At 34.1% G+C, this 14056-nt stretch overlaps 1 protein-coding gene across 1 annotated transcript; it reads right to left on the reverse strand.

Moving 5' to 3' along the window:
* Nucleotides 1-435: 435 nt before the first annotated feature.
* On the reverse strand, nucleotides 436-13302 carry LOC143257751 (oxytocin receptor-like). Its single transcript, XM_076516782.1, has 4 exons — nucleotides 12552-13302; nucleotides 12232-12498; nucleotides 2636-2835; nucleotides 436-486 (listed from the first exon to the last, which is right to left on the reverse strand). Exons 1-4 carry the CDS (start codon nucleotides 13300-13302, stop codon nucleotides 436-438), a joined length of 1269 nt encoding a protein of 422 aa, XP_076372897.1.
* Nucleotides 13303-14056: the final 754 nt, after the last annotated feature.

Consider the following 14056-nt stretch of genomic DNA (forward strand, 5'->3'; position numbering starts at 1 on the left):
AGATATTAGTTCCTATGTATAGGAAAAAACAAAGAGTTATATGTGGAGTAAAAGCAGCAGCAGACAACTTAATTAAGAAGAACATGTATTTCTTCTGCGGAAGGATACGTATTACTCATTACATGTAAAGGTTTGCATCACACCAGTGGCACAGTGGTATGTCTGCGGACTTATACACTAAAAACCGGGTTTCGATACCCGGGGTGGGCAGAGCACAGATAGCCCATTGTGTAGCTTTGTACTTAATTCTAAACAATCAATCAATCACACCGCTACAGATAAATAATACCAGAAACAAAAATGTGCACTAATATTATTAGCCGTTTGTAGCTGGTGTTAGAGTTGTCACGATATTTTCTTAAATAATAATAAATCCACGTAAAACTCAATACACAGTGCATGACTTTTAATTAAAGTTTATCGTCTTATTTCTTATTACTCTGAGGTTTTCTCTGCTTTATTTCGCAATGTGAAGTCACAGTAGCTCTAAAAATAAAAAAAAAAATTCTCATATGTTTTAGCTCCATCTACCGTGACTCCTCAGCGTTGAGTCTCAAATGCTAATACTTTAAAATTCGGGTTTCGATACTCGTGGTGGGTTGAGCGTAAATAGTCCATTGCGTGACTTTGTGCTTAACCAAAAATAAGCTACGTGGATTTGATGTGAAACCTAAAATTTAAGAATAAGTAACATGCTGTTGACACGGTGTTTATTTGTTTGGAAGATTTTTTCTTCTTTACTGTTCTCGTCTGGAATGGCGGTAAATCTTGGAATTGACAACACTAGAATCATGTGTTCGATTACAATCGGTGGACCCATATGATAGACGATGTGGCTTTGCTATTAGAAAATATATATATAGAGAGTTTTTGGTAATATATCTTATTGTAGTGTGAGATACAATAAAACTATGGTCCAAGGAGATAACATGTGTACAGTCATATGAACATTCACCCACTTTAATTAACCTTTGGGCCCGGCATGGACAAGCGTGTTAAGGCGTGCGACTCGTAATCTGAGGATCGCGGGTTCGCATCCCTGTGGCGCCAAACATGCTCGCTCTTTCAGCCGTGAGGGTGTTATAATGTGGCGGTCAATCCCACTATTCGTTGGTAAAAGAGTAGCCCAAAAGTTGGCGGTGGGTGGTGATGACTAGCTGCCTTCCCTCTAGTCTTACACTGCTAAATTAGGGACGGCTATCAAAGATAGCCCTCGAGTAACTTTGTGCGAAATTTCAAAACAAACAAACAAACATTAACCTTTAAGGTCAAATCTCACAATTTGCTTAGAGAAGAGCATTACAGCAAATGATGCAGACTTGGCACCTTCCCTATAACCTGTCATTTTAAAATTCGGAGCAATTTTTTTGCGAATAGCATTTGGTCAGATACATGCAAAAATTTTAAAATAAACCGTAGCATGCTATATGTACCCATATCATCTCTGGAGCAAATAAACTTAAGGCATATTCGCATTCAATTGAGAAGTTGAAAGGTCTAAGTAAACCGATCATTATTTGTAATATAGCACAAAGCTAAACAATGAGGTATCTATTCTCTTTCCACCACGGGTATCAAAACCCATTTTCTAGCGTTGTAAGTCCGCAGACATACCGTTATGTCATTGAGGGGAATAAACCAAACAAATTTCAGCTTTACTCTTTTACTTTACCCCATGGTGGGGTGGGGTCCGTACTTTAAAAACTGCCCAATTGGGGCGCATATCCGTGGTAGATGGGGACGTGTGCTAAGTTTGTTCCTATTACTTGAGAGTGGGGTTTCCAACAGAACGCCTCCAGGATTCCGGAGACAGGGCCAGGAACAAAACTTCTATATGGGTTCAGGTTCAACGACCCTGAAACATATTCGTGAAACCATATCATTATGGAGAGCATCTCAGTTCCCCTTCGTACCCTCTTGGTAGGGAGTCACGCCATATGGATAACAACACCTTTAAGACCATAACAAGTCCACCTGACAAATTTGTTCTTTCTAGTTCCCGAACTGTGGGAAGAGTTAGATGGGCGTTCATGCTTACAGAGCTTTGTATGTTGAAAATACGACTCTCCGCTAAGTATTTAAGGAACGTTTCAACCGGTCAACTGAAAATGTCACGCTGAATAGTGTTAAGTTGATGCTCGCTAACCACGTTTCATTGTAGCAATGCGGAATTGTTTGACACTTGTGTCATCGTTTGTGACAAACTGGAGACAGCTTTGGTACTTTTAATTATTTGCTGACATGTATACTGAGCTCTGTTGTTGAGGACACTTGTGTCATCGTTTGTGACAAACTGGAGACAGCTTTGGTACTTTAATTATTTGCTGACATGTCTACTGAGCTCTGCTGTTGAAGATACTTGTGTCAACGTTTGTTTGTGACAAACTGGAGACAGCTTTGGTACTTTAAAATATTTGCTGACATGTCTACCAAGTTCTTTTGTCGAGGACACTTGTGTTATCGTTTGTGACAATTTGGAGACAGCTTTGGTACTTTAAAATATTTGCTGACATGTCTACTGGACTATGCTGTTAAGAACATTTTTTAACACACTCTTTTCTGAGATATGAGCAATCCTCGGGTATCACAAGTGTTGATGACTGTTCCTTATATTGAGCGGGTAGGATGAACTCACTTCGTTTTCTGTCGGAGAGCTTCGACCAGTATTGTTCTTATTGTATGATTCAGCACTCTGGGCCAAAACGTCTCGAAGAACGCCACGACAACATACTTGTTTCAATGCAATGATGAGATTATGATTGAAAGCTAGATATATCAAAGGGTTAACACAGCTGTTCAAACTGGCAAGGAGCATTAGAATGGCAACCGTTGGTCCTAAAACAGAGAAAATCGAATGAACATGAATACAAAGACATTAATGTTCAAATTATTTCGACACTGATAACACAATAATAACAATATTAACAGTGGTACTTAGAATGTCGTGTATATTAAATTCCACGGATCATAGATAAACTACAGTTTTTGATCTAAAAATAGGATACACATTACTAAACATAAAACTAATTGTGTAAACTTATTTATAAAATAAATGCACAGAATATTAACACTTAAAGTTTTAAAATAAACACACTAGATATACACTTAAAGATTAGAGTTAAAATAGAATAAACACATTAGATATACACTTAAAGATTAGAGTTAAAATTGAAAACAACCAAATACTGAACATAAAACACATCAACTGGTTATTCAAAACACATCCACTGGTTATTCAAAACACATCAACTGGTTGTTCAAAACACATCAACTGGTTGTTCAAAACACATCCACTGGTTATTCAAAACACATCAACTGGTTGTTCAAAACACATCAACTGGTTGTTCAAAACACATCAACTGGTTATTCAAAACACATCCACTGTTTATTCTCAGCTTTTCACAGTTTTTGAACACACATATCGCTAACTGATAATAACAGAGTCTGTGATCAACCTGTCTAGCAGAATACTACATCATCCAATGTTTCTTAGTTATTTAACTGTTTGAGAAAGAACAAACTTGTATAATGTGCAACTGAAATAATAAAACGTTGAAAATATTTGACGAATGAAACTTATCTCTGAGAACTGAAGATTTTTTTTAAACTTTGCGCAAAGCTACACGAGGATTATTTGCACTAACCGTCCCTAATTTTGCAGAGTAAGACTAGAGGAAAGGCAACTAGTTATCACCGCCCACCGCCAACGTTTGAGGTACTCTTTTATCAACGAATAGCGAGATTAACCGTCACATTATAAAAACCACACGGATGAAAGAGCGAGCATGTTTGGTGCGACGGGGATTCGAATCGGCGACCCTCAGATTACGTGTCGATTGCCTTAACCACCTAGCCATGCCGCTCCAAGAGAAGTGAAGATAAATCCTGAAGTAAGCCATTTAACTCTATCAGTGGAACTTTCAGCTGCTAAAAGAAAAATAGTCTAGGATATTCGATGTTTTCAAATTTTTCGAACATAATTCACGCGCAAAGAGAGTCGAAGAAAGGTAAAGAAAACATAATTAATAAATTTTAATAATAGAAGGCATTTGTAATTACTTTCAGAAGCCTTTAATTACAAAGAAAATAATTATTTACAGATAGTTTAAATTTATTGTATGTATAAACGTACTACTAGTAGTAATTTTCAAAAAAAAATTATTTTATTTATTTTGTTACCATTACGCACTGAATACCTGAGTTACAAGCATTTGGAACTTGTAACATTTTCCAATATACGCTTTAAATATTCAGTTATTTTAATATGCTCATAATAAACGGGCACTGTAATCAAATAATAGACTGAGTTCCTACAAATAAATAAATAAGAGTTGTGTTGTGTTTGTTTTTCTGATAGCAAAGCCACATCAGGCTATCTGCTGAGACCACCGAGGGGAATCGAACCCCTGATTTTAGCGTTGTAAATCCGAAGAAACTTATGATTTCCGCTGTAGTAGCGGGGTGCAAATAAGAGTTACAACAATCTTGAACGGTTCTGAAATTCATGGCTTTAATATTAGTCGACATTTCACTTAATACAGATTAAATAACGTATACAAACGTTTCTGTTTATATTATCAGCGATGATTATCTAGGAAATACAATGATATGAATGGGTCAATTGGTTTAAAATGTTGTTATCATTGTGAGGTATGCCATAACCAAGACGTCGATATTACCACAGAAAATGTTGCTTTGATTAAAAGTTGATCATTATTGAATATACAAATATGATATAATATGACAGTAGAGGACAAAGCACATTACCAGTAAGTAAATAAACACTCCCAAACCCAGGTTGGCCAGATCATGCATCTATTCCAGATGTGAACTTTTTATAACTACTTCAAGACAGCTTATTTTGTTTATTTTTTTGAATTCCTTGCAAATCTACACGAGGATTATCTGTGCTAGCTGTCTCTAATTTAGCAGTGCAAGACAAGAGGAAAGGCAGCTGGTCATCATTACCCAACACCAGCGCTTGGGCTACTCTTTCACCAGTACTGGGGTTTATAATCACATTATAACTCCCTCACGACTGAAATGGTGAGCATGCTTGGTGCGACAGGGATTCGAACCCGCGACCCTCAGATTACGAGTCAAACGACTTAACCCACCTGACCACGCCCAGCCATACGCCAAGACAGATTGGCCAGATATGTGTCTGTTCTATACGAAAACTTGTTATAGTTACATCACGATGCAAATTTGAAACGTAATATCATTTCTATGACAGTCAGGTCTTTACTATTGGTATATAATTGCTAAGCACTTTGTAAATCAACACATATATCCTGAAACACTCAACAATACAGTACATGGTAAAATAAGTCACATCACAAACATTATTCAGTCTCAGGCCACCTAATGCTAGGTAATGGCAGACTCCAAACATTCCTTAGGTTAAAATTGGACCGTTTGTGATATATATATATATATTGAAGTTTTCATGGTGCGAAATTCAGCGGTTTTCTAACACATATCTGTTTTTGTAATGGCGTCTCATGGACCAGCTTAATAAGGGACTTTTGGCTGTAAGACATTTCTATAAATTCTTGTGGTGTTTTGATAGTATGTCATGTTTGTAAGGTGTTGGGGAGTTTCCTTTTTTTAACAACAGCTGTATTGTAATATATTACAACAGCCCTCTGTAAATTACGGAGGAAAGGAGGTGAAAAATACACATGACACCAGCTAATAACCTAAACCGATTCTCAATCCTGTAAATTCTGTTTATCAGGTTACACACTTGGACGTTAAGAGGGCAGTTAAGTTCAACGACTAATCGCCATATTATTTGAACTATTGCTTTATCATTAGGAAATGAGGTTGGAAAACAAAAGTCTTTGTATGACACAGAAGTCCAAAACCAACAGAATAACCTTTTCATCCCATGAGAAGAAAAAGAATGGTAGAGAATTATTCTTGTAAAATTACTGCAGGACAGATGTAAACTTACTCTAGTACTGTCTTCATAAAATATATATCAAGCGACGCCTTCTTTCAATCAGTATCATATCTTGAAACGACAAGTATCACAGCTGCTATCACATATTCCTGCTCAAGTATCACAGCTGCTATCACATATTCCTGCTCAAGTATCACAGCTGCTATAACATATTCCTGCTCAAGTATCACAGCTGCTATCACATATTCCTGCTCAAGTATCACAGCTGCTATCACATATTCCTGCCATTGTTTGAAAACAATAATTTAGAATAATTTTCTAACAGAAAATTCATCTAGGTTTGGCGATTATTTTCTCAGGAATTTTCGTTAAACTGTCTGTAAGTCAGAACAGAATAGGGCGGTATTTCTGTTGTGATGCGTGATGACAATTGAACAATTCAGACAACATGGCTGATGATATGCTAACGGAAAATATATCATTATTACATCAAGATCTTCCATGTATCTACGTCAGTAAACAGTTTATCAAATAAGCAGTATTTTCATGCTAAAAGGGGTTCAATCAGCCCAAATCAGAAAACAAAATCAGCCTGAATCAGAAAACAACTACTTGAAAATCAGTTCATTGTTGCTTTCTCATGACCAGACAAGTTGATAAATACAATACGGAAAAGCTTTTGATATTTCGTCTTTGTAGTTCCCTGCGAAAATGCTCCAAACAACCAACATATAGATACAGTATAATCTTAGTTCCTTGCCAAAAGTAGGATATCGTCGAACAGTAATAGATTTAAGGACGGCTGAGACCTTTAATGGACTACAATTATCTGATGATACAACAGAAGACGACGTTTCCATTTTTATCCTCTTCAAATTTCAGTTCTTATAAATATAGTGTGTTAAAGTTTTTCTACCATAAAAATTGCAAAGGGCTAAATAATCTCTAACCTTTTGTTTCATTTCGGTTGATAAAATAAAGCACGATTCTTTCTGGAGTTTGTTTATTGGTAATATGTGTATAGTATAATATATATTTACTGGTAATATGTGTATAGTATAATGTATATTTACATTACATTGGTAATATGTGTATAGTATAATGTATATTTACTGGTATATATGTGTATAGTACAATGTATATTTACTGGTATATATGTGTATAGTATAATGTATATTTACTGGTATATATGTGTATAGTATAATGTATATTTACTGGTATATATGTGTATAGTATAATGTCTATTTACTGGTATATATGTGTATAGTATAACGTATATTTACTGGTATATATGTGTATAGCATAACGTATATTTATTGGCAATATGCGTATAGCATAACGCATATTACCGGCAATATGTGTATAGCATAATGCATATTTATTGGCAATATGTGCATAATATAACGTATATTTATTGGTAATATGTGAACAGCATAACGCATATTTACTGGCAATATGTGCATAGTATAACGTATATTTACTGGTAATATGTGTATAGCATAATGCATATTTATTGGCAATATGTGCATAATATAACGTATATTTATTGGTAATATGCGAACATTATAACGCATACTTACCGGTAATATGCGCATAGCATAACGTATATTTACTGGTAATATGTGTATATTATAACGTATATTTACTGGCAATATGCGCATAGCATAACGTATATTTATTGGTAATATGCGTATAGTATAACGTATATTTACCGGTAATATGTGTATAATATAACGTATATTTACTGGTATATATGCGTATAATATAATGTATATTTACTGGTATATATGTGTATAATATAATGTATATTTACCGGTATATATGTGCATAATATAACGTATATTTACCGGCATATATGCGTATAAAGTATAACGTATATTTACTGGTATATATGTGTATAACATAACGTATATTTATCGGCATATATGTGTATAGTATAACGTATATTTATTGGTATATATGTGTATAATATAATGTATATTTATTGGTATATATGTGTATAGTATAATGTATACTTACTGGTATATATGTGTATAGCATAACGTCCACTACTCGGCATATATGTGTATAGCATAACGTATATTTACTGGTATATATGTGCATAGCATAACGTATATTTACTGGCAATATGTGCATAGCATAACGTATATTTACTGGTAATATGTGTATAGTATAACGTATATTTACCGGCATATATGCGCATAGCATAACGTCCATTTATTGGTAATATGTGTATAGTATAACGTATATTTACCGGTAATATATTGTATAGTATAACGTATATTTACTGGCAATATGTGTATAGCATAATGTATATTTACCGGTATATATGTGTATAGCATAATGTATATTTACTGGTATATATGTGTATATAGCATAACGTCCATCTATTTATTGGTAATATGTGTATAGCATAACGTATATTTACTGGCAATATGCGCATAGCATAACGTCCATTTATTGGTATATATGCGCATAGTATAACGTATATTTACTGGCAATATGTGCATAGTATAACGTATATTTATTGGTAATATGTGCATAGTATAACGTATATTTACCGGCAATATATGCATAATAGCATAACGCATATATTTATTGGTAATATGCGCATAGTATAACGTATACCACCGGCATATATATGCGCATAGCATAACGTATACTTTACTGGCATATATGCGCATAGCATAACGTCTATTTACTGGCATATATGCGCATAGCATAACGTATATTTATTGGCAATATGTGTATAGCATAACGTCCATTTACTGGTACATATGCGTATAGCATAACGTCCATTAACTGGCATATATGCGTATAGTATAACGTATATTTATTGGTAATATGCGTATAGCATAACGTATATTTACTGGTATATATGTGTATAGTATAACGTATATTTACTGGCATATATGCGTATAGTATAACGTCCATTTAATCGGTACATATATTATATAGCATATAACGTATATTTATTGGTAATATGTGCATAGCATAACGTATATTTATTGGTAATACGTGTATAGCATAACGTATATTTATTGGTAATATATTGCATAGCATAACGTCCATTTATTGGTACATATATGCGTATAGTATAACGTATATTTATTGGTAATATGCGCATAGTATAACGTATATTTATTGGTAATATGCGCATGCAGTATAACGTATATTTATTGGTAATATTGTATAGCATAACGTATATACCCACCGGTAATATGTGTATAAGCATAACGTATATTTATTGGCAACATTATACGTGTATAGCATAACGTATATTTACTGGTAATATGTGCATAGCATAACGTATATTTATTGGTAATATTGTACAGTTATAATGTATATTTATTGGCAACATTATGCGTATAGCATAATGTATATTTATTGGTAATATGTGCATAGCATATATTGTATATTTACATTACATCATATGTGCATATTATAACGCATATTTACTGGCAATATGCGTATAACATAACGTATACTTACCGGCAATATGCGTATAGCATAACGTATACTTTACCGGTAATATGCGCATAGTATAACGTATATTTACTGGCAATATGTGCATAGTATAACGTATACTCCACCGGCAATATGCGCATAGCATAACGTCCATTTACCGGCATATATGCGCATAGCATAACGTATATTTACTGGTAATATGTGAATAGTATAACGTATACTCCACCGGCATATATGCGCATAGCATAACGCATACTCACTGGCAATATGCGCATAGTATAACGTCCATTTATCGGCATATATGTGCATATAGTATAACGTATATTTATTGGCAATATGTGCATAGCATAACGTATATTTACTGGTACATATGCGTATAGTATAACGTATATTTACTGGTATATATGTGCATAGCATAACGTCCATTTAATCGGTATATATGCGTATAGCATAACGTATATTTATTGGCAATATGTGTATAGCATAACGTCCATTTACTCGGCATATATGCGCATAGCATAACGTCCATTTACTGGTATATATGCGCATAGCATAACGTATATTTACTGGTAATATGTGTATGGTATAACGTATATTTATTGGCAACATATACGCGCATAGCATAACGCATATATATATCGGCAACATATGTGCATAGCATAACGTATATTTACTGGTAATACGTGTATAGCATAACGTATATTTATTGGCATACATATGCGCATAGCATAACGTATATTTATTGGTAATATGCGCATAGCATAACGTATATTTATTGGCAAATACGCGCATAGTATAACGTATATTTACTGGGCACATGCGTATAGCATAACGTATATTTACCGGCAATATAATGTATAGTATAACGTATATTTATTGGTAATATGTGCATAGCATAACGTATATTTATTGGTAACATACGCGCATAGCATAACGTATTATTTACTGGTAATATGCGCATAGCATAACGTATATTTACATTACATCATATGCGCATATACATAATGTATACCTTACCGGCAATATGTGCATAACATAACGTATACTTACCGGCAATATGCGCATAGCATAATGTATATTTACCAGCAATATATTGCATAGCATAATGTATATTTACTGGCAATATGTGCATAGTATAATGCATACTTACCGGTAATATGTGCATATAGCATAACGTATATTTACTGGCAATATGTGTATAGTATAACGTCCATTTACCGGTATATATGTGTATAGCATAACGTATGTATTTATTGGTAATATGTTGCATAGTATAACGTATATTTATTGGTAATATGTGCATAGCATAATGTATTTATTCATAATATACGCATAGCATAACGTATATTTATTGGAACATATGCGTATAGCATAACGTATATTTATTGGTAATATGTGCATGCATAACGTAATTATATTTACATTACATCATACGTGCATATTATAACGTATTACTTTACTGGTAATATGTGTATAACATAACGTATATTTACTGGTATATATGTATAGCATAACGTATATTTACTGGTATATATGTGCATATTATAATGTATATTTACTGGTATATATGTGCATAGTATAATGTATATTTACTGGTATATATGTGTATAGTATAATGTATATTTACTGGTATATATGTGTGTTGTATAATGTATATTTACTGGTATATATGTGTATAGTATAATGTTCTTTACATTCTTATAATGTGTAGAGAAAACGTAAATAACTCAAAGTCTGTGTTTAATAATACAAATAAAAAAACACAATATACACGTATATATATTCCAGTTACATGGAAGTCAGATAAATATGTTTTACGTTTCACAGGTAAATCATATAAGACGATCCAAAACAACCTTTACTTTATAATACTTTTCTCAAACTTCTCTGTAAAGTTTCTTTGGACGATATTAAAAGAGATAATTTGTCTTTATTTTTAGTGTATTTGTAAGATCATTTTCTTCAAAACAAAAATGACTTTCAGTTGTTATATGCCGTTGATAAAACGTCTACCAAATTTCCCTGCTCTCTTGAAATTATATTTTCAAACAGTTTATTTTTTAATTTCGCGCAAAGCTACTCGATGGCTATCTGCACTAACCGTCCCTAATTTAGCAGTGTAAGAGCAGAGGGAAGGCAGCTAGTCGTCACCACCCACCGCCAACTCTTGGGCTACTCTTTACTAACAAATAGTGGGATTGAGCATGACATTATAACGCACCTACGGCTGAAAGGGGCGAGCATGTTTGGTGTGACGGGGATTCAAACCCGCGACACTCATATTACGAGTCAAACGCCTTAACCCACGTGGCCAGGCCGGGCCCATTTTCAAACAGAAACTTACACTCCTATTTTCGGACTAACGCGAAACAGTAAAGACAACTGTACGTTTTCTATTTTACAAAATCATTTAAAGCAAAGTTTCTTGAATAATTTTTCTAGCATCAATATAGTCCGCCGGTTGGACAATGGTAAGTTTATGGACTTGCAAATCGAAATTCGTGGCTCGATTCCCCACGATAGACACAGCTTTACGGTAATAAACAAACAATTGTATATATATGTATATGATTAAATTCTATTTCAAACAATTTATACTTTTTTGGTCTATCCAAATATGACCACAACATTACAAATATTATTCTAAGTGGACTTTTTAACACTTCAATAAGCTTTTACTGATATGACACTTATAAAGTTTTGCGTGAAATTCAAAAAGAACAAACAACCACTCTATTAAATAATTTTTTAAATACTATTTATGCTTCTATAAATGTTCTGATTTATGAAAACTTAAACAACGAATGTGAATACTATATATTAATAAAGCTGATAAGTATGAAACGAGGACTAACCTTTCCATACTGATGAATTCTGAGCATACGGGCTCCAGTAAGCCCAGAGCTGGACTACAAGAAACGGTGTTGAACAGAGAATGTAACAAGCAATCACTACTATAGTAATTCTAATACTCTTGACTTTAGCACGTGACAAGTCACGCACTGAGCGACAGTGACTTCTGGGCTCAGAAACGTTTTCGTGACAATTTGCTCTTATGGCGGATAAATCGTTAAGATTATATATTTCCACTTCACCTCGTCCCATGAAGCGGTAGGATCTTCCTGCAAGTAGTACTACTGGACGTATGGAAAGTTTTGAATTTTCCCTGTTCTGCCTCGAATCATAGGCTGAAGTATGGTGCCCGAAATTCTTCCTTTCAGATAATAATTATTACATACAGTTTTAGTGACACGAACGTAAGTGAACGTAATTACAAGAAGTGGAATAAAGAACTGAGATACGGTATACCATAGAACGTAGACCTTTTCGCCCCATGGCTGAATGAATGTCCCCCAACAATCGAAAACAACGGGATCAGACGAAACTTGCTGGAAAGAGAAAATGAAAGCTTGCGGTGAACAACAGAGGAGTGAGATCGCCCAAGCTCCAAAAATCATTACCTTGGATTTATGGGGGGTCCAAGTATAGCTTGTCAGAGGAAAACAAATAGCTTGATAGCGGTCTATGGCGGTTGCCATCAAGATATAGGATGATAAATAGGGACCTAGGATCTGCAAGTACTTGACTATTTTGCATAAAACGTTTCCTCCATAAAATCGATGTGTAGCGTCCCAGGCAAGTTGGGGTAAGACATGGAAGAATGCGGTGATAAGGTCCGAGACACACAAATGTAAAAGAAAGTAATGCATTCTAGTCATGTTGATACGTTTCATGGCTAGCGCCACCAGAACACAAGTATTTCCTATGATGGTCAGTATGAAGATCGTAGTTAAAACTCCGACCTCTGCTCGAGCTATATTCTCGTTACGTTGTGCATGTCCAGCCGTGATGTTCTCTATGTACGAAAAATTCGTAAATGATCCATTTGTAAGTTTCATCGTTTGTGTTTCTCTTAACGGAGGCATTTCGGTAGTTGAACTAGAGAAAAATTATTCGCTAATCGTATACATCCTTGTCTGTATATTTTTTATAGAATAAATTGATTCTAAGACAGGAAATGTTATACGGGACTGTAGGTAAAGAGGGCGCTTCAGTTGTATTTTAAATATGGTTCTCCAAAAACCTTACACTCAAAACTTCCATGGGATGAAGTAAGTAAAAAATATGGAAAACTAATTCATCTTGATTTATAAAACTTAGAATGGTGCAATAGTAGATCAGAGTTTTAGATCCATATTGTCTCATAAATTTTGTTCTTCGAATGATTTTGTATTAGAAATCTAACAACAGTAACTTCTGTACAAAAGCAAAATACGTCATGAATTATTATTTAACACTTAAATACTCATATTCTCCTCTGCTGCAGAAGCTCCAGAAGTCATTGTTTTTGACATTCGTCTTCTTTTAGAATATGAAGTGTTTTCTGCAGAAGCTCAGAACCTAAAAGAAAAAGCAATAAAAGGCCTCGTTATGTGACCCACAATGTGATACTAAAAACTAAAACTTATTAATTCGTCTTATTTGAATTACAATAGATGTAAAAGTTATTAAAGTGCATGTCACAAACATGATGCAGCTCCTCAATAAACCAAACAATATCATAACGGTAAGAATATATTGGATCAAACAGTCTCAAACACTACTACAAGTGCAAAAAAAGGAAAAGATCGTCTGATTTTGAAAATGCAAAGAATGAAGTAAAATTATTAATTTCAACCA

Source organism: Tachypleus tridentatus, chromosome 7 (assembly GCF_004210375.1).
Source record: "Tachypleus tridentatus isolate NWPU-2018 chromosome 7, ASM421037v1, whole genome shotgun sequence".
In the NCBI taxonomy this organism is placed as follows: domain Eukaryota; kingdom Metazoa; phylum Arthropoda; class Merostomata; order Xiphosura; family Limulidae; genus Tachypleus; species Tachypleus tridentatus.